We start from the raw sequence: 20344 nt of genomic DNA on the forward strand, positions 1-20344 counted from the left end.
TTTTTTTTTCCACAACTATATTCCAAGTGCTTAGAACAATGACTGGTACATAAACATTCAACTAAATTCAGTTTAACAATACAAGCCTGGGAATATTTATGACAAAATATCAACAGTGATCATTTCCTGTAGTGGGATTATGTATCATTTTCCTTTTATTGAGTTTTCTGTAATAATCTTTAAATATTGCTTGGTGAAAACTAACAATCAGGCTTAAATAGTTAAACCACAGGCACTGAAGACTGGTCTTGTTTTGTTTGTTGTTTGTATGTTTGTTTTAGAAAAAGTGATTGTCATGATTGTACTTTAAGAATGTTACCTTGTGAATGATTACAAAATGGAACAGGGCAGACAAAGATTAGAAACCAAGTAGCATTGTAAAGACATAACTGATGGTGAGAATGTGGAGAGAATGGAACCCTTGTACACTTGGTGGGAATGTATATTGGTGCAACTACTGTGGAAAACAGCATAAAGTTTCCTCAAGAAATTAGGAGTCGAACTACCATATCATCCAACAGTGCCACTTCTGTGTATAATCCAGAGGCAAAATCTCTACCTCAGACATACCTGTACCCCATGTTCATTACAGCATTATTCACAATAGCCAAGATGTGGGAACAAACTAAGTGTCCTTTTACAGATGAATGGATAAAGATACAGCATTAGGGAATTATGCTAAGTGAAATAAACCAGACAAAGACAAATACTGTTCGAGATCATGTATATGTAGAGACTTGAAGTCAGATTCATAGAAACAGAGAGTAGAATGGTGGTTGCTGGGCTCTGGGGGTGGGGAAATAGGGAGAAGCTGCTTAAAGGGTGCAAACTTTCAATTAAAAGATGAGTAAGTTCTGAGGATCTCATGTAGTGCATGGTGACTACAGTTAATTGTACTGTACTGTATATTCAAAATTTGCTAAGAGAATAGATCTTAAGTGTTCTCACCAGAAGAAAAAAAAGTAACAATGTAAGGTGATGGGTTAACTTGATTGTGGGAATCATTTCACTTTGTATACATATACATATATCAAATCATCACATTGTATACTTTAAAATATATTACAATTTTATTTATCAATTATACCTAAATAAAGCTGGGGGAAAAAAGAAACCAAGTAATATTTAGGAGGTTATTTCCACAGTGCCTGGGAGATGAAACAAAAGTCTTAACTAGAATGACAGCAAGATTATTTTTATCATTCAGAATAAATTAGATTATACTGTGATTAAAAGTCACAGATTACAATGGTTTAAGGTAAGAGTTTGTTTCTTGCTCACTGGAAGTCAGCTGGAGGTCTTTCCAGGTAGCTGTCTTCCACGTGTTAGCTTAGCATTCCATACTGTATTGATTTTATAGTACTTAAAGTTAACAGAGTCTTCCATAATTACCATTGCAAAAGAAGAGATAATGTGGAAAACTGTGTACCAGTTCTGAAATGCTTTCACCAAGAGGTGACACAACTACTACCCTCACGTATTACTGGACAAAGAACATTCCGTGATTTGAAGAGGGTGGGGGTAACTATCTCATGTGCTTGTAAAAAGAAAGAGGATTGGAAACAGTTGGCTGCACTTGTCTACCAAATCATTTTATATTGAAAATCTTACAGTCAACTTAGTTAAGCAAATGACCAGCTGTATGTGAGCACCAGAAATGTTTGGTAATATATCCCTATCAGAAGTAGGGAAGACATGAAGAAGAGCTGGGGTTGAGTATATTTTTGGAAAAATTAAGGTGTTGAGTGTTACTCCAGAAATGCTCAAGCTACAACTGCATAGCATGGCCCTTCAGGCACACAAATAGTCATTGGATTCTCCAAGAGAACATGCCTTTAAAAAACAGGGGAATAAGGTTGCATCTTGGAGAATACATATAGGAACTTGAGGAGGAATTACCAGTGAGATCAGAAGAGAACCAGAACAATGAATAATTGTGAAAAGCCAAAGGAGGAAAGTTTCTGAGAAATTAACTAAATGCATTAAGTGATGCAAATGAAAATTAGGAAGATATAGGAAATTAGCAATTAGGAAGACATGTTACATCCAGAAAAAAATGTGTTTTGAGTAGTTTGATGGGACAGAAGCCCAATCACAGTAAATTGATAAAGTGAATAGCAAAAATATTTATGCTTTAATGATCTCAAACCACGAGTTTAAGAAATTGGATTGTGAAAGTAGAGTGAGCAGAATAGTACTACCTTGACTCAAAGCTAAGAGGAGATTGTGTCTTTATCCTGCCCTGCTCTCTTACCCATTCTTTAATTACCTTGAAAATTGTAGCCAAATATCTAAGAAAAAATGAGGAGGGATATTTTTAGGATGTTGGATCAAGAAGTAATCAAAGGGCAGGATTTCAGAAAGTTGAAAAATGAGGTTTGTCAAAGTCTCAGGAAAGTGGTTATCCTTGCAAAAGAGGAGGTGGATGTCATGATATATTAGAAAATAAGAGGAAACAAAGATAACAGGAAAGAAGAAAATTCATGAGGATATCATCTAAATTTCTTATTTATTACTGTAAAACAGAGGTATTACAGTGTCTGGACAGGACAGTCCAGCAGAGGCAGCATCTTGCACTGAGGAGGATGGTCAGGTCCGATTAACAAAACCAGTAGAGGTCATATAGCCTTGAGCAAGTGGAAAGAAACTGGAAAGGAAACTGAAGTTACGAAGTCAACAATGAGAACAGTGAATAAGATCCCTAACAATTTGAAGAAAGAGGTAGGAGGATATATGCCATAAATGTTTATGGGACAGGTGACACCACCTTCATGATCTGCTATTATCTGTTAGAAATCACACTTGAGGTTTTATTTCTCTCATTTATTATGTTAGCAAACCTGCAAAGTAGGCATTTTCATTCCATTTTACAGATGGGGTACCTGGCTACAGAGACAGGAAGCTGTAAGAGATCTATAGGAGTTTGAATTAAGGTTACATGAGTAGTAAAGGACAGAGATTTTAAAACTAGATCTTAGTCCCAAGCCATTATTTTTCCCTGTATACACTGGGCTTCTCAGGGCCCTTTCTCCTTTTACCAGGATTTGAAAATATGTATTTATGTATATACTGAATGGAGACACAGGTCCCTACATGTTGTGCATGCATTTTTTTTCCTATAAGGAATGTACTTATTATTTCTTTTCAAATAATATAAAAAGAAATGCAGATATTACATATTTCTTTAAATAAAACAAAATACATCAAACAACCACCAGCACATCATGATCTCCATCTTGAAGAAACCAAACAGCTAGCAGTTCCTGTAACTAAAAATCCTGAAAAGAACAATCATCAAAATGTTAACAATGGTTATTTTTGGGTAGTGAGTATGAGATTTCTTCTTCATCATTTTTCACTATTTTTCACGTTTTCTACAAAGGACATTTTTTTTTGTAATCATAACCCCTCACATAATAAATACACAATCCCATATCACTTTTAAGTAACAAGCAGCGATAAACATTAAACAGATTAAACACTATTAAAATGCCACTCTCTTCTGAATTACTGGACAGTTAGCAAATGAGTTTTTCCCTTGTCCTTAACTTATAATAATTGCTCCAGTGTATTGTTTCTGTAGTTGTGCAGCCCGTCTGCAGGGATCCCAAAGGATCCCCACCCCCGCTTTATAAAACAAAACAAAACACGTGCTAGACCTGAGACCTCTGGGTCTCAGTTAGGGTTGGAGACAGATGAGACGCAGCACCCTAAGTATACTGAAAAAAAAGCCTTGCCTAATAATTGTTCCTCAACAGACGTCTGGACGCTCTCCGTTGCCTAGTTACGAGAAATACCTCCTCCGCAGCCCCGCCTCCTCCTCTAAGCCACGCCCCCTTCATCCTTCCACCGTTCGCGTGGGGATGAGCCGGGCCCCTCCAACCACTCACAGGCCTCCGCCGCGGGTCTTCTAACGGTGATTGGGACAGTGCATGGGCGGTGCTTGGGGCGGGCCTTCCGCGCGTGAGAGGAACGTCAGCACGTCGGCGCCGGGTTTTCTCTGGCGGGGCCCAGCTAACCTGTCTTGTGTGTGTTGAGTCTGTGTGTTTCGCACAGCTCCGCCTGGGCGGGGAGCGCCTTGTGCGCTCGTGGGTGGGCACAGTTACTTGTCTTGGTGCTCGGGCTGACCGCCTTCAGCGTCCTCCCGGCCTTTTCCCAGGGCCATTACTGCTGCGGGGCGCTTCGGAGCGGAGGCGGTTCCCGGGCTCTGCCCGAGGCAGTCGGTGTCCATCCCTCTGGGCTCGGATGGGAGGCGGCGGGGGGAGCGGCTTGGGATGTTCAGTCTGATGGACAACTGCTGCAGCTGGTTCAAGCGGTGGCGGGAGCCGGTCAGGTAGGCTGGAGTCCGCCGCCCGACGCGGTCCCAGGGGATGGAGAGGGAGGGCTGCTCTCCGCCTCTTCTGCCTCTCTGCCTGGACCGGTTTCTCCAGGCCTCTGGGAATGCTTTAGCGTGCAGGTTAACTTTTCCCCGGAGGGAGAGAGAGAAAAAAGTAGCCTGTTTAGTCCAGTTGCATTTAAATTCTCAGTAATCTCATTGTTGTAATATAAATGGATTCGAATTTTTTTTAAGTTGTGGATTTTGTGTGTATATGGAATTGGAAACTATCCGTTGTGTATTTTTTTTAAAATTTTAATTTTTATATCGTTAATGTACAATTTCTTAAACAGAATTATGGTTACTAGACTCCCTCTATTATCAAGTCCCCCCCACATACCCCATTACAGTCACTGCCCATCACCGTAAGATGCTATAGAATCATTATTTGTCTTCTCTGTGGTATACTGCCTTTCCCGTGTCCCCTCCACCCGCTACGTTATGTGTGCTAATCCTAATGCCCTGTTTTCCCCCTTATCCCTCCCTTCCCACCCATGCTCCCCTGTCCCTTTCCCTTTCGTAACTGTTAGTCCATTCTTGGGTTCTATGAGTCTGCTGCTGTTTTGCTCCTTCAGTTTTTGCTTTGTTCTTATACTCCATAGATGAGTGAAATCATTTGGTACTTGTCTTTCTCTGCCTGGCTTATTTCACTGAGCATAATATCCTCTAGCTCCGTCCATGTTGTTGCAAATGGTAGGGTTTGTTTTCTGCTTATGGCTGAATAATATTCCACTGTGTATATGTACCACCTCTTCTTTATCCATTCATCTACTGATGGACACTTAGATTGCTTCCATTTCTTGGCTATTGTAAGTAGTGCTGTGATAAACATAGGAGTGCATATGTCTTTTTCAAACTGGGCTGCTGCATTCTTAGGGTAAATTCCTAGGAGTGGAATTCCTGGGTCAAATGGTATTTCTATTTTTAGATTTTTGAGGAACCTCCATACTGCTTTCCACAATGGTTGAACTAGTTTACATTCCATCAGCAGTGTAGGAGGGTTCCCCTTTCTCCACATCCTCACCAACATTTGTTGTTGTTTGTCTTTTGGATGTTGACCATCCTAACTGGTGTGAGGTGATATCTCATTGTAGTTTTAATTTGCATTTCTCTGATGATTAGCTATGTGGAGCATCTTTTCATGTGCCTGTTGGCCATCTGAATTTCTTCTTTGGAGAAGTGTCTGTTCAGCTCCTCTGCCCATTTTTTAATTGGCTTATTTGCTTTTTCTTTGTTGAGGTATGTGATCTCTCTATATAATTTGGATGTCAGCCCCTTATCAGATTTGTCATTCATGAATATATTCTCCCATACTATAAGATGTCTTTTTGTTTTACTGATGATATCCTTTGCTGTACAGAAGCTTTTTAGTTTGATATAGCCCCACTTGTTCATTTTTGCTTTTGTTTCCCTTGCCCTGAGAGATATGTTTATGAAGAAGTTGCTCATGTTTATGTCCAAGAGATTTTTGCCTATATTTTTTTCTAAGAGTTTTATGGCTTCATGACTTACATTCAGGTCTTTGATCCATTTCGAGTTTACTTTTGTGTATTGGGTTAGACAATATGGCTTTGTAGTAGAGCTTGAAGTCAGGGAGCATAATTCCCCCTGCTTTATTCTTCCTTCTCAGGATTGCTTTGGCTATTCATGGTCTTTTGTCATTCCATATGAATTTTAGAACTATTTGCTCTAATTCATTGAAGAATGTTGTAGGTATTTTGATGGGGATTGCATTGAATCTGTCAATTGCTTTAGGCAGGGTGGCCATTTGACAATATTAATTCTTCCTAACCAAGAGCACGGGATGAATTTCCATTTATTAATGTCCTCTTTAATTTCTCTTAAGAGTGTCCCATAGTTTTCAGGGTATAGGTCTTTCACTTCCTTGGTTAGGTTTATTCGTATGTATTTTATTCTTTTTGATACAATTGAGAATGGAACTGTTTTCCGGATTTCTCTTTCTTCCAGTTTATCGTTAGTGTATAGCAATGCAACAGATTTCTGTGTATTAATTTTGTATCCTGCAACTTTGCTGAATTCAGATATTAGTTCTAGTAGTTTTGGAGTGGATTCTTTAGGGTTTTTTATGTACAATGTCATTTCATCTGCAAACAGTGACAGTTTGACTTCTTCCTTACCAATCTGGATGCCTTTTATTTATTTGTGTTGTCTGATTGCTGTGGCTAGGACCTCTAGTACTATGTTGAATGAAAGTGGGGAGAGTGGGCATCCTGTCTTGTTCCCGATCTTAGAGGAAAAACTTTCAGCTTCTCGCTGTCAAGTATGATGTTGGCTGTGGGTTTGTCATATATGGCCTTTATTATGTTGAGGTACTTGCCCTCTATACCCATTTTGTTGAGAGGTTTTATCATGAATTGATGTTGTGTTTTGTCCAAAGCTTTTTCAGCTTCAATGGAAATGATCATGTGGTTTTTGTCCTTTTTGTTGATGTGTTAAATGATGTTGATGGATTTTCAAATGTTGTACCATCCTTGCATCCCTGAGATGAATCCCACTTGATCATGGTGTATGATCCTCTTGATGTATTTTTGAATTCGGTTTGCTATTATTTTGTTGAGTATTTTTGCATGTATGTTCGTCAGGCATATTGCTCTGTAATTTTCTTTTTTTCTGGGTTCTTTGCCTGGTTTTGGTATTAGAGTGATTCTGGCTTCATAGAATGAGTTTGGAAATATTCCTTCCTCTTCCATTTTTTGGAAAACTTTAAGAAAAAATGGGTATTTTGTCTTTCTGTATGTCTGATAAAATTCAGCAGTGAATCCATCTGGACCAGGAATTTTGTTCTTGGGTAGTTTTTTGATTACCACTTCAATTTCTATTTCTTTGCTGATAATTGGTCCATTTAGATTTTCTGTTTCTTCTTTGGTCATTCTTGGAAGTTTTAATTTTTCTAGGAAGTTGTCCATTTCTTCTAGGTTTTCCAGCTTGTTAGCATGTAGATTTTCATAGTGGTCTCTAATAATTTTTTGTATTTCTGTAGGGTCTGTCCTGATTTTTCCTTTCTCATTTCTGGTTCTGTTGATGTGTGTAGTTTCTCTTTTTCTCTTAATAAGTCTGGCTAGGGGCTTATCTATTTTGTTTATTTTCTCAAAGAACCAGCTGTGGGTTTCATTGATTTTTTTCTTTTGTTTTATTCTTCTCAATTTTATTTATTTCTTCTCTGATCTTTATTATGTCCCTCCTCCTGCTGACTTTGGGCCTCATTTGTTCTTCTTTTTCCAGTTTCAATAATCGTGACTTTAGACTATTCATTTGGGATTGTTTTTCCTTCTTTAAATAGGCCTGGGTTGCTATATACTTTCCTCTTAGAACTGCCTTCGCTGCATCCCACAGAAGTTGGGGCTTTGTGCTGTTGTTGTCATTTGTCTCTGTTTATTGCTTGATCTCTATTTTAATTTGGTCATTGATCCATTGATTATTTAGGAGCATGTTGTTAGGCCTCCATGTGTTTGTGAGCCTTTTTGTTTTCTTTGTACAATTTATTTCTAGTTTTATGCCTTTCTGTCTGAGAATTTGGTTGGTAGAATTTCAGTCTTTTTGAATTTACTGAGGCTCTATTTGTGTCCAAGTATGTAGTCTATTTTGGAGAATGTTCCATGTGCACTTGAGAACAGTGTGTATCCTGCTGCTTTTGGGTGTAGAGTTCTGTAGATGTCTGTTAAGTCCATCTTTTCTTAACAGATGTGTTGTTGAGTGCCTTTGTCCTTACTTATTTTCTGTCTGGTGGATTTGTCCCTTGGAGTGAGTGGTGTGTTGAAGTCTCCTAGAATGAATGCATTGCATTCTATTTCCTCCTTTAATTCTGTTACTATTTGTTTCACATGTTGGTGCTCCTGTATTGGGTGCATATATATTTATAATTGTTATATCCTCTTGTTGAACTGACCCCTTTATGATTATGTAATGTCCTTCTTTATCTCTTGTTACTTTCTTTGTTTTGAAGTCTGTTTTGTCTGATTCAAGTACTGTAATGCCTGCTTTTCTCCCTATTGTTTGTATGAAATATCTTTTTCCATCCCTTGACTTTTAGTCTGTGTTTGTCTTTGGGTTTGAGGTGAGTCTCTTGTAAGCAGCATATAGATGGGTCTTGCTTTTTTATCCATTCTATTACTCTGTGTCTTTTGATTGGTGTATTCAGTCCATTTACAATTAGGGTGATTATTGTAAGATACGTACTTATTGCCATTGTAGGCTTTAGATTCATGGTTACCAAAGGTTCAATGGTAGCTTCTTTACTATCTAACCATCTAACTTAACTCTCTTATTTAGCTATTATAAACAGTGATGATTCTTTATTTCTCTCACTTCTTATTCCTTCTCCTCCATTCTTTATATGTTAGGTGTTTTATTCTGTACTCTTTTGTATTTCCTTTGACTGCTTTTGTGAGTAGTTGATTTTAGTTTTTGCCTTTAGTTAGTATTTGGTTGGTCTGCTTTCTTTGTTGTCATTTTATTTTCTATGTTGACATCTATTTAGCCTTAGGAGTGCTTCCATCTAGAGCACTTCTTTTAAAATATCCTGTTGAGTTGGTTTGTGGGAGGCAAATTCCCTCAACTTTTGATTGTCTGGAAATTGTTTAAGCCCTCCTTCATATTTAAATGATATTCATGCTGGATACAGTATCCTTGGTTCAAGTCCCTTCTGTTTCATTGCATTAAATATATCATGCCATTCTCTTCTGGCCTGTAAGGTTTCTGTTGAGAAGTCTGATGATAGCCCTGATGGGTTTTCCTTTGTAGGTAACCTTTTTTCTCTCTCTGGCTGCCTTTAATACTCTGTCCTTGTATTTGATCTTTGCCATTTTAATTATTATGTGTCTTGGTGTTGTCCTCCTTGGGTCCCTTTTGTTGAGTGTTCTGTCAGCTTCCATGTTCTGAGATACTATTTCCTCCCCCAGTTTGGGGAAGTTTTCAGCAATTATTTCTTCAAAGACACTTTCTTTCTCTTTTTCTCTCCCTTCTTCTTCTGGTACTCCTATAATGCGAATATTCTTCCGTTTGGATTGGTCACACAATTCTGTTAATATTCTTTCATTCCTGGAGATCCTTTTATCTCTCTCTGCCTCAGCTTCTCTGTGTTCCTGTTCTCTGATTTCTATTCCATTAACTGCCTCTTGCACCTCATCCAGTCTGCTCTTAAGTCCTTCCAGAGATTGTTTTATTGCTGTATTCTCCCTCTCAACTGTATCCTTTAACTCTTACATATTTCTCTGCAGGTCCATCAGCATGGTTATGACCTTTATTTTGAATTCTTTTTCAGGAAGATTGGTTAAATCTATCTCTCCATGCCCTTTCTTGGGGGTTATCTGGGTGATTCTGTTCTGAACCAAATTCTTCTGCCTTTTCGTGGCGATAGAGGTAGCTATAGGCAGGTAGCATGTGTGTCAGCTGGGAGAACAAAGCCCTTTCCTGCTTGTTGGTTTCCTTGCCCTTTTCCGCTGCCTGTGTCAGTTACACGCACACCTGGCGCAGCATCCGGATTAATCTCCTATGCTGCCATGGGCGGGGTCACCATCAGGGTAGCCCAGAGCCCTGTTGGGAGTGGCAGGCGCACTGGGTGTGGTCTCCTGTGAGAATGTTGCCCCTTTGCACCTTGCTCTGGTTTCCTCTGCCTATGCTGGGCAGCTGCACATTGGTGGCAGCCTCTTATGGTTGAGATTTTTTACTTTGGCTCAAGAGATGGGAAAGTTCCCGTGATGTCTTGGGAACTGCTCAGCCAGTTGCTGTGGGTTTGTAGTACAGCCTTCCTTCCTCCTGGGGGTGGCACAGTTGCCTGCTGTCTCTTCCTGTAGCTGCCTGTGCTTTCTCATTATGGGTACTCACCTCTCCAATGCCTGTATTCTTGCTAGGCTCTAAGGTTTATGAGGGTTAGAGATTGTGGATGTTTGTTTGCTATTGTATCATAGGTAAATCAATATTTATAGAATAAATGATACAAACAAGCAGAAGATGGGCATTTGTTTCCCAAAAGTAATTGTTTTGGCTCATGGTGATGTTTGAGGCACTGCATATCCTGAAATGAATTATAAATTGTTAAAGAACAATTGAATTATCTTTGATGTTATTTTAGTCTAATTCATGGGATATTTAGTAACTTGAATTATCTAAGATATTATTGAAATTATCCATCATTCTTGGGTAGTTATCTACTGTATTTTGTTTGGAAATTGTTTTGTTATCTTAAGTCATGTTCTTTATTCTACTCTAAATATCTCATAGCTTTTTCAAGAAATAAGCTCATGTTTTTCAGCATTGATAATGCAGGTAAAGTTTCCACATGGATCAAGGTACCTAGACCTTACATACCACCTCAGTTCCTTAAATTCACAATGTGCTGTGGATCTCTGGCATTCCGGTTGGCTGACTGGGGCTTGGGTGTGGGGATGCTGCTGATTGCAACTACTTTACTCTTGCACTGACTATAGACGTACTTCTCTCTTTATTCCCCATGGTGCGTAGGGTCTTTGAAGCATTTAGAAAAGACTAAGTTTCCTGGATAACAAAGGAAATTAAATGGAGAGTAAATTAATTGTACCTTACAAAAGCCAAAGTCCTCACCATGCCTAAGGCCCTGTGTAATCTGTTCTCTGATGTGTTTGTAGCCCTGTCCTTCTTCCCTGCCCTTTTCTCACTGTGTTTTACCTTACTGGTTTCTAGCTGTGACTGGACCATTCCTGCTGGTGCCCACCTTAGCACCTTTGCCCCAGCTGTTCTCTCCTGCTCCAGATATTTGCTTGACTAACGCCCTCCTTCAAGACCTTGCTCAGACTTTACCTTCTCAGTGAGGCCTGCCTGATCACCCTACATAAAATTGCAACCCACCTCCCATCCCTACTCCTGCTCCTCTTTACCCTGCTCTACTCTATGCTTTTTCTGTAAGGTTCCATCACCTTCTGCCATACTAATGTTATAATTTACTTATTTCCTATATTTATTATTATTGTTTGACTCCTGCTACCAAATTCTGTTAAGTAAAGGAAGAGTTTATCTGTTTTTGTTTGTTTATTGTTGTTGTGGTTATTTTTGGTAAACAAATGTATCTCAAGTGCTTACATATATCTCAAGTGCTTAGAACATGGGTGTCTGGTATACAGAAGATAGTCAGTAACTGTTGAATAAATGACCAATTGGTTTTTGCAATACTGAGCTTGTTTTTCCTCAGCTTGAGACACATAACTGGACTGCCTCATACCCTCACCTCTGTCCTTTCTCTTTATTGTATAGACCTTCCATATACATCTGGAGAAAAAAAAAAACCCAGATCCAAGAGAGTCAGACCTAGAAAGATGAAAGAACATCTTTTCTTGCCATCTTGTTTCTATTTTTTTAATCCTTTTTGGGATGATTGTAAATGAAGAATGACTGTACTTGGTAAAAACCCTGATTCTACCCCATAGGAGTGTCGCCGTGTGGTTTTAAAATGGCAGCCCTATTATATACAGTGTGGCTTTCTCTCTGCATTCCCAAATCCATGGAGTTCATAGATGGGCTCACCTCTTACATTATGCAGTAGTTAAGCCTACAGCAGAAATGAGCATTAGTGGTAGACTGAATCACCAACAAAACAGGACAAGTACAGTAGATTTGTTCATTTATACCTGTCCCAGCTTTAAGAAGTCCTTAGGAGCTAGGTGAATTAGTTACTGGTTCTGACTATAAGTGCCTTAATGTCTTATGTCTTATGACTCTGGATTTATGTTTCTTCAGTTATAAAACTGAACAAGACTTTTTTTGACTCTGTGAAACTTAACTATGTCATCAGAAACATTTGTAATTGTAAGAACCTGCTTTCAAAATAGGTTAGCCCTTAAGTTAATAACCATGTTACTATAATACTATATTTAAGATTTGTATTTGGCTGCGTATGTAAAAATAGAGTTGAGGACACCGGTATTGTCTAGAACCTAACAATAATTTTTATGTAATTTCATAAGAAAAAGCAGATTTGTTATAATCTTTAGAATTCAGTTAACTAGAAACTTGAATCTTTTGTCATGATAACTCATCTTAGAATCCATCTCCCTCTTCCCTTTCTCACTTCCTTCTTTTCTTTATTTCTTCTCTAGCCTTTAGGTTATCTGTTGTATATTTTCCCTCTTTTTGCTAGGAGAACAAAAAGATGACATTTTTAAAGGTATTTTTCATGAATTTTGCTTTTTGAAATTTTATTCATTATTGTACCCTCCTGGCAAGCAGATTGTCTGTACATAATAGATGCTCTTTAAATGATGCTTGAATGAATACATTTGCTTTTATTTTTCTCTAATACTGAATTAACTCAGAATATGGTTTTTAAATTTTTATTATTTTAAGAAAGGTGACTCTTGTGATGGTGGGACTTGATAATGCTGGTAAAACGGCAACGGCAAAGGGAATCCAAGGAGGTAAGCTGGAAATATCTATTATTTGATTATTCTGAATTATTTATTAAAATTACTTTTATTACCTATTAATTGTGTACAGGTACTGTCTATCCAGTTACTTTCTGTTAGTATACTTGTGGCTAAATGGTAAATAGATTCTGGCTTATTAGTAGCAGCCTATTATCTGGTTTCAGATTTGAATAAATGCAGAGATGCAGAGGCTTCTTGAAGTCCTTGATCAACTAAGAGAGATCACATCTGTCTTCTAGCCAATAAGAAGGATAATATAAAAAAATGGGACATGCCCTGCCTTTAAGAACACAGTTCTTCTCCTTATATTATGTTGGCTGGAATTTAGTCACAAGGCTAAATGAAAGGGAGGTAGAAGTACAGTTAGCTATCACAGTTCTCTTTGCATCTCCTGATTTTTTTTTTTCAGTATGTTATGTAAGTTTTATAGTTATGTTAAAGATAGGGCATCTGTGTCATGAAAGGGCTTTATGTCATGTATATTACATGTCACTGGGTGCATTTACTTAGTCTTAATTTAATGCCTTTTACTACAATATAGAAATGACTGTGTTAATGAGTTTGTTGTATCCCCGGAAGATGTAGTACCAGCCAGGCATCTTAAAGGGTAAGAACTGGGAGAAAACCTAACATATATTTGTTGCTGAAAACAGATGTTGCAGCAAAATATCATGCACACCAAATACTCAGGGCTTTTATTTATGGAAGTTTATGAAAGAAAATTAACACCTTGCAAAACTTGCTATTTGAGAAAATGGTTTTGTCACCCCAAACTCTACTATGTAGCATTAGATGTATATTATGTATCACTGTCTTTGGGATCCCTCAGGTTATCTCCTAGGTTAATTCTGACAGAGCACTCAGTGTCCTCACCTAAACCAGGGCTTGGCAAACTTCTGCAAAGAGCCAAATATTTTAGGCTTTGAGAGCCTAGGGTCACTTTCCCAACCAAACAAATCTGGCACATTAGTGTGAAGGAAGCCATAGACAATATGTACACTAATGAGCCTGGCCATATTTCAGTGAAACTATGGACACCAAAATTTGATGTATTATGAAATATTATTCTTTCTATTTTTTTGCAGTTATTTAAAAATGTAAAACATTCTTAGCTTGAGGGCCATCTAAAAACAGGTGGTGAGCCATATTTGGCCTGCAGGCCATGACCACTTATCTAAACATCTTCCCTTCTTCTGTTACTTCAAAGTTTCACATTCAAGGGAGCAAAAACAAAAGAATCTGCTCATCAGACCAGACCATTTGATTGGTTGAGTGTACTCGGAACATCTTCATTCCATCAGACCCTTTCTCTTCTGAATGCCATCTCCCTCTATCCATCAGTTTCTTTTTGAGTCTAGAAAATGCTTAAGGTGTCACATCATGAACAAAAAGTTAAAGCTGCCTTTAACTTTGAGCCCCCCTCTGGCTCTGTTTTTGTTTTTCATCTCATATTTATTTATTCTTTTTAATTTTAATTTTATTATTTTATTCACATTTTAATTTTTTTATATGATTTTATTTACTTTTATACTTAAAGTGACTAATTTCTTACCGTTTTTCTATTTTCAAGATTCCAGGTATTAGAACTACTTAAAGTTTTCCAAATTGAGCCTTTTCATGCCTTTGTATTTTTTGTTTATGCTATTCTCACTTGTCTTACTAGAGAGAATATCTACTTATCTTTAAAGACAGAGTATCTACTAATACATAAAGTCATATATTTATCACATAGTCTCCTTCATGAAGTCTTTTTCTGATCTACTTCTGCTCTTACCTATTACCACCACCATCAGTGGAATTGACCACAGTGGACCCTGAATAACATGGGAGTTAGGGGTATGGCCCCCTGCATATCAAATCTGAGTGTAATTATTGACTGGAAGTCTTACTGATAACATAAACATATATTTTATATGTTATATGTATTATATACACTATTGTTACAGTAAGTAAAAGACTAGAGAAAAGAAGATGTTTTGAATTGTTGGGAATTTCTAAAAATATTCTGATATGTTTATTTTAAAAAAATCCATCCAGTCCAAACCTGTGTTATTCAAGGGTCACTTTTACTTACTCTATTTTGGCCTGCTCTTACTTATATCTACTAATATTACTTCTTAATTGCCCTTTTGTTTATGTATTTCTCCACCTCTCCACACTGTAAATACCCAACGGGCAGTTTTACTCATTTTGGTATCTCAGTTCAGGCCATGCTTTAGGTATAGTAAGCAGTCTTCTTACAACATTTCCCGCAGGGCTTCTACTCTTCAACTTATTAATGTGTCTTCTCTCTCTTCTGATTGTTTCTTTTGATACTGCTTCTGCTCTGACTGTATTTTTGTTTATGCTGTTCTCACTTGTCTTACTAGAGAGAATATCTACTTATCTTTAAAGACAGAGTTTAAAGACTGTGTTGCCATTGTCTAAATGCAACCTTCAATGTCTTTCATCTATAATGTTAGTATAGCTTCCAAATCTAAGAGTACTTTCCCTACCTTGAACTTCAATTCTTTGAATTTTTCTTCTTCATGGCCATCAAATGATTGCCTTAGTTAGATATGGGTTCAGTTGTTTTAACAGAGACCTGAAATAACAGTGGTATACGAAAGCAGAAGTTTATTTCTCTCTCATAACAGCACAGGCAAAAGTAGTTCAGGGCTGGTATAAGAGTTCCATGGTGTTAGGGACTTAAGTTCCTTCTCTTACCTGCTTTTTCATTGCTAGTTTTCTCCCTTGCTTACCTGGTCCAAGGTTACTCACAACTATATGTGCATTTCGGCTGGAAGGAAGAGGGAGAGTGGAGGGTATCCTTTCCTTTGAGTATGGGAACCAGAAGCCACCACATCACTTTTAAGTTCACATATCATTGACTAAAATGAAAGGTGTTCTGGGCTGGCTTCTACTTGCTCTTACTGGCTCATATTAGCTAGCAAGAACTAATTAGGCACATCTCTTCCCAACTCTGTGTTCAGGTACCTCACATTGGTAGTTTGAAGTTAGCCATGATGGGAGTATTTACATCATGGAAATTGGCAAATGCTATGTATCAGAGTCCTCCACAAAGCCTGTTCAACACCGAACAGTACACCACTAGCATACTGCCTAACACCTGCTTTTTTGGCCACCCCTAGCTGCAGAGACCAATGATTATCTTCTTCATCCTAAACAGCTATATGCTCAGCTGAAATAACAGGATTCTCTGACTGTCCAGTGATGTTTTCTAATAATTCCTAAGAGACTATTGTAATTTTGGGTGGGAAAATTCTTCTTTGTGTGAATTGGTCCCTAGCATTGTTGGATATTAACACATCTTTGTTTTATTCTAGTTATTTGTTTATATAAATGCTTTCCCTTTTTTACCTCTATGTAAGAGTTCTGTGAGATGAGAAATGGATCTTATTAATTGTACATCTAGGACCTTGCACAGTTCTTAGATGCTCAATAGATAAGATTGTGTATTTTCATTTTATCTTAGACTTTGTAGAGACTTTCTTAACACATATACTTTACTGAAATCCTTGGGTTTGGGGACCATATATCTTTGTACCCATGGTTTTTGTATGATGTCTCAATAAATGATTACATGGATGGATGAATAAATATTTGGAAGGACAAAAAGAAGGGAGGATGTAAAGACAGCAGCTTCAGCTCTCAGAGTAGTCTAGTAGTGTAGTATTGAACAATTTACTGAGTTCTAAGGATACACAGATGGGTCGCACATACTGGGAATGTATAGGCCACTGTGTCTACCAGCAGGAAGACAGAATATTATGATAGATGATATAGGTGATACTGGAAGTGGGAAGGAATGATAATAGAAGAATTTATAGGGAAGAGTGTAACCTCAAATTTTAATTTTGAGTCTTGAAACATAGTATCATGAGTAGGAACCAAGGGACAGAATGGAGAAGTAGGGGAGGGTGTTCATGTATCAGAAGAAACAGGCTTTTAAAGCCTCGAAGACTTGAATTTGAGTCCTGGCTCTGTCTACCATGTAACCTTGAAAAAATTACTTAATCTGAATTGGTTTCCTGGAATATTGCCATCATTTTATTCATGTTTCCATTGCTTCCTAGTCTAGAATGTTCTTTTTTCTTTGTTTTAATTTTGTAGTTTTGAAAACTTCACTCCCATTTCATTAATCTCCGAAGCCTTCTCATCCCTCCCTTCTCTTTACCCTTTTCCTCTTGAATGCCCTCTGCCTTCTTTAATTTGGGCCACTAAAACTACCATAGACTGGGTAGTTCAAACAACAGAGTTATTTCTCACAATTCTAGGGGCTGGAAGTATGAGATCAAGGTGCAAAAGCAAGGTCAGGTTCTTGGTGAAGGCCCTCTTCCAGGTTTACAGACAGCCATCTTTCTGTTTTCTCAGGTGGCAGAAAGAGAGAATGGAAACAAGCTCTCAGGTCTTTTCCCATTAAGAGCACTAATCCTATCATAGGGGTTCCACCCTCTTAACCTCACCTAAACCTAATTACCCCCCAAAGATCCCACTTCCAAATACCCTCACTTTGCTGTTAGAACTTCAATATAGGAATTTGGAGGGACACAAACATGCAGTCCATAACACTCTTACACAGTTCTTTCCAGACTTTCACAGAACGTGTAGGTTCTTGTGTTATTCCCATTAGTATTCAGCTTCTTTGTATTGCACTCTATATTCTTTGAGAATGGCAACCCTATCTTATTCATCTTTACATCCTAATGCCTAACAAAGTCCTGGTACTGAGTAGTAGTTCTGTACATATCAGTTCCCTTATCCCTACTCCAGTGTAGTTGATTTATTTTCCCTAATAGTTTCCTGAGGATACCTCTCAAATCATACTCAAAGACAGCTGCCTGTTTTAATAATGGAAACCAATTTTGTCCTGGACTAGATCCACTTTTTAAAAAAATTGAAATATAGTTGATAGACAATCTTACATTGGCTTTAAGTATACAACACAGCGGTTGCCCATGTTATTAAATCTTACAGTTACTATCTGTCAACATAGGAGGAAGTTACAGAATCATTGACTATATTCTCTATACTGTACTACCATCCCTGTGACTGCTTGTATTATGATTGAGAATTTTTGTGCCCCTTTTACCCTCCCACACTCTCCACCTGCCCACTCCAATCCCTCCCCTGTGGTAACCACCTAGTTGCACATTTTTATTTAAATGTCTAGTGTAATCTTGTTTTTGGAATCAGGATGCTTATGTTGCTTATAAACTTGTGTTTTTCTCCTTCTAGATAAGGAAGGTCCTATAAAAAAAAAAAAGTGACTGTATTGTCTCTGTTCACCTTCCAGGGAACTGTGTAAACTGTACTAAGGTGCTTGCTGAAAGTGAGAAGTACACTGCAAATCTGTTTCTCAGTCACCCCTGAGCCTAACAGCAGATGCCTTTCAAATTTTTTATCTTTGTAATAGCAAATGTTTTGCTAAGTGTGAGAATGATAAGATCCTCTAAAGCAGTGTTGTTCAAAATAACTTTCTGCAATGATGGAAATGTTCTATATTGACTTTGTCCAACAGGGTAGGCCACTAGCCAAGTGTGGCTTTTGAGCATTTGAAATGTAGTTAGTACAACTGAGGAACTTAATTTTAAATTTTACTGAATTTTAATTTTTTAAATTTAAAAAGCCTTATGTGAATTGACTGTGTGGCTGTAAACAAAGTCCAGTGGAGTAATGTTTGTTGTGGATTCGAGTGATGAGGAGAGAATGGAAGAGACAAACATGAAGTTTGAACCCTTCTTTATAACCATTGAGTCACCAGGTTCTGGTAATCTTTCAAGAGTTCTCTTTTTCCATCCCTCTCTTTATTTTCATACTCTCTGAAAAGTGCCTGTCACTCTCACTTCCAGTCAATTATAGAGACTTTTGCAAAGATGAATATTAATAAAGCACTACTTTAGTCACTTTAATTATATTATTGATCTGCTGAAATACCTCCCATGGTTCCAGTTCTCTATCTTCAGAACTCTCTTCAGTCCCCATTCACAATCAGGGGTTTGCTCCAGCCACAGTGTTCAGCATGTATGTACTTCTTGCCTTTGTCATTTCTTTACTTAGATTGCTTTTGTACCTGTTTAAATCTTACCTAGTTCCAGCTCCACATTCAAATCTTCTTGAACCTAGCGACCTTTTAAATCTCTTAATGTCATTAACACACCTAGTTGATTATAATCATACATACCTTGTACCTTCTCTTTGTCATATACAGAAGTCCAAAATAAAGTTCAGTTAACAGTTTATGAGACATCCAAAACATATTCCTGTAGAACTAATAGAATCTCTTTATGTTCACAAGCTGCCCTCAAAAGTCTCTTTATTGCAATTAGCTTTAATTCAGCTAGTTAAAACAGTAGGCATTCTCTTCATATCCTCTCCCATTTGTTAGTTCTCCTAAACTATTCTCTAAATGTTCAGTTTTTCTTTAAGATTCCACAGAAGTAGTAATGATCCCTGGAGATGGCTGTGGTGTTGAGAGGATGAAATTTTTATTGTTTGTAATTTGGAGAGTCAATAGCCTTGAAGGCAAGAGTTCATTCATTTCTTAATTCTACAGATGCTTACTTATCACGTGCCTGTTATATAGTAGGCATTTTTCTAGGAGCTGGAATTTTATCAATAAAAACAAACAACAAATAGACAGAAATTCCTATTTGCATGGAGTGTAAATTCTATTTGGATATTATATAGTATCTACTCTTCTACCTGACCAGTATGCTTTAGATGTAATGCTTACTGTATAAACAAATAATAAACATTCCATTTATTACTAAAGTATGATGAATAACACTGTCATTTATTAATATTAATTCAACATAATTTAACATAACTTATTGTTATCAATTTGAAGTCTAAAGATTATTTCTTTATATCATTTTAAACAGAGTGTCCTGAAGATGTAGCCCCTACTGTTGGATTTTCCAAAATTTACCTTAGACAAGGGAAGTTTGAAGTCACCATCTTTGACTTGGGAGGTGGAAAAAGAATTCGGGGAATCTGGAAGAATTACTATGCTGAGTCTTATGGGGTAATATTTGTTGTGGATTCCAGTGATGAAGAGAGAATGGAAGAGACGAAAGAGACAATGTCAGAAGTGCTAAGGCATCCTAGGATATCAGGAAAGCCTATATTGGTGTAAGTAAGTTGGTGCCATTATAAATGTAGAAACAACAGCATTAGCCCACAAAGAAATTTGCCTAAGTTATGAAGTACTGAATAAGCTAAAATAGTCACACTGCAGTATAATAAAATGTATGTAATTTACTGGGAGTTGTTCATATGGGAGGCCTTGTTACAATGTAATCCACAGAGACTAAGGGTTGAGTGTATATTGTGAAAAAGCCTTATAATTGGATCTCCTGAGTATTCACATATAAACATTTTATTTTATTTGATAATTTACTTTTATTCAAAGTAAATTTATCATTGCATTTTGAAATGGTCTATTAACAAGGTCCTACAGTAGTGTTCATTTTTTCTTTCTTTACGATTTGCTCTTTTTTTTCTTGAAGAATATTCGTGTTTGAAAGTCATTTAAATGGTTTATTCTTCTAAT

The 20344-nt window shown here is 37.4% G+C and overlaps 1 protein-coding gene across 2 annotated transcripts in view; it reads left to right on the top strand.

Moving 5' to 3' along the window:
* The first annotated feature begins 2901 nt into the window (after positions 1 to 2901).
* ARL13B (ADP ribosylation factor like GTPase 13B) overlaps positions 2902 to 20344 on the top strand; it is an 81540-nt gene continuing 64097 nt past the window's right edge. Inside the window, exons 1-3 of one of the 2 annotated variants that reach the window (XM_036899040.2) lie at positions 2902 to 4333; positions 12710 to 12780; positions 19674 to 19923. In XM_036899040.2, coding sequence (XP_036754935.2) covers positions 4275 to 4333; positions 12710 to 12780; positions 19674 to 19923 — 380 coding nt within the window. In that variant the 5' untranslated portion in view covers positions 2902 to 4274. The remainder of the gene's footprint in view (positions 4334 to 12709; positions 12781 to 19673; positions 19924 to 20344) is intronic. The other variant, XM_036899047.2, reaches the window with a different exon arrangement.

The sequence above is a fragment of the Manis pentadactyla genome, chromosome 1 (genome assembly GCF_030020395.1).
Source record: "Manis pentadactyla isolate mManPen7 chromosome 1, mManPen7.hap1, whole genome shotgun sequence".
NCBI lineage: Eukaryota > Metazoa > Chordata > Mammalia > Pholidota > Manidae > Manis > Manis pentadactyla.